This window comes from Rana temporaria, chromosome 1, assembly GCF_905171775.1.
Source record: "Rana temporaria chromosome 1, aRanTem1.1, whole genome shotgun sequence".
Classification (NCBI taxonomy): domain Eukaryota; kingdom Metazoa; phylum Chordata; class Amphibia; order Anura; family Ranidae; genus Rana; species Rana temporaria.
Genome location: NC_053489.1, coordinates 245,107,244 through 245,108,902, shown reverse-complemented (window position 1 = coordinate 245,108,902; position 1,659 = coordinate 245,107,244). Strand labels below are relative to the sequence as shown.

The 1,659-nt window shown below is 39.5% G+C and overlaps 1 protein-coding gene across 1 annotated transcript; it reads left to right on the top strand.

The window, feature by feature from the left end:
• The first annotated feature begins 238 nt into the window (after nucleotides 1-238).
• LOC120945448 (olfactory receptor 6F1-like) lies at nucleotides 239-1,212 on the top strand. The gene has a single exon (XM_040359635.1). It carries the CDS (start codon nucleotides 239-241, stop codon nucleotides 1,205-1,207), a length of 969 nt encoding a protein of 322 aa, XP_040215569.1. The 3' UTR covers nucleotides 1,208-1,212.
• Nucleotides 1,213-1,659: the final 447 nt, after the last annotated feature.

Sequence of the window (1,659 nt, the reverse complement as noted above, 5' to 3'; positions counted from 1 at the left end):
CAGAATTTCACAAGTGGAGTACAGTATAACCTAAACTTTAAATCGATAAAAGAGCTGAGGACCACAAAGTAGGATTAAAGGTCTTCAATAAGCCCAAAAAACAACAGTAGGTAACTACAATAGGTACAAACCACAGGAAATTTTGCATTGGGCCAAGTTGGCTTTATATGGAGCAATACATAATACATAATATGCCAATTTGAGATGTTTTTTCTAACTCGTTGTACCTTCTCCATAGATGATCCCTCACCAGAAGTATATATTTCATGGGAACAAAACAGATGTTAAATTCTTCTTCCTGCTTGGCTTCCCTGGTACTGCTCAGGTACAGCTGTTTTACTTTGCAATTTTTTTGGTCATTTATATACTAACTGTGGTGGCCAATTTTCTCATAGTTACCATGGTCTTCTTAAATTCTCATCTTCGCATACCCATGTATTTTTTCCTCAGCAACTTTGCTGTGCTGGATACCTGGTGTTCAACTGCTGTCATTCCTAAAACGCTCAGCTATTTGATCACACAAGATAAGCTTATTTCCCATTCTGGGTGCCTTGCTCAACTTTGCTTTGTGTTCTCTGTGGGACCTACAGAATTCTTCTTACTTACGGTTATGGCTTATGATAGGTATCTAGCCATCTGTTTCCCGTTACAATATGTAACAATGATGAACAGTCAGATCTGCCTTTATTTAGCTATAGGCTCGTGGATGAGTGGTTTCTTTACTGGCTGGTCATTAACTATTCCAACCGCTCTACTAAACTTTTGTGGACCCAATCAAATTGATCATTTTTTTTGTGATTTTATCCCTCTGGTAAAACTATCTTGTTCTGATACATCCACCAGTGAGAAAGTCTTCTTTTCATTTGCATGGGTAGTTGTGCTAAGCTCACTTACTTTTATAACAGTATCTTATTCAAATATACTTAAGACCATTCTTCGAATTCCATCAAGCCTTGGTCGTCAGAAGGCCTTTTCAACTTGTGCTGCTCATTTAACTGTGGTAATTATTTTCTATGGAACTGTCATATTTATGTATGTCCGCCCAAGTGCTTCCCACTTTTCTGATAAAGATAAAGTGGTTTCTCTGTTTTATTCTGTTATAACACCACTTTTAAACCCTCTTATCTACAGTCTTAGGAATCGAGAATTTAAAAAGGCATTGAAAAAGGTTCAAGAGAAACTCCACAAGTCAATTTATGATGTGTAGGCTAAATGACCCAAAACCTGGAATGCTTAATAAATAAAAAAACGTATGGGCCAAATCCTCAGCCAGGCGGCGTAACTTAACTTTTTCCATTTAAGTTACACCGCCGCAAATTTCCCAAGTTAGTGCCCGATCCACAAAGCACTTACCTGGGAATTTGCAGCGGTGTAACTTAAATTCCGCCGGCGCAAGGCGTTCCTCTTCTCCAGGGGGCGATTACCATTTAAATGAGGCGCGCTCCCGCGCCGGCCGTACTGCGCATGCTCGTGACGTTATTTTCCCGACGTGCATAGCCCGAAATTACGTTACGTCGGGCTTTGTGGATTGCGACGGGACAATAAAGTTGCGTCGGGTTAAAAAAAAGATACGGCGCCAAAAAATTTTTGTAATTTTAAAAAAATCGTGTCGCGAGCAAGAAAGGTCTGTTTTTACAAGGTGTAAACAGTTTACACCTT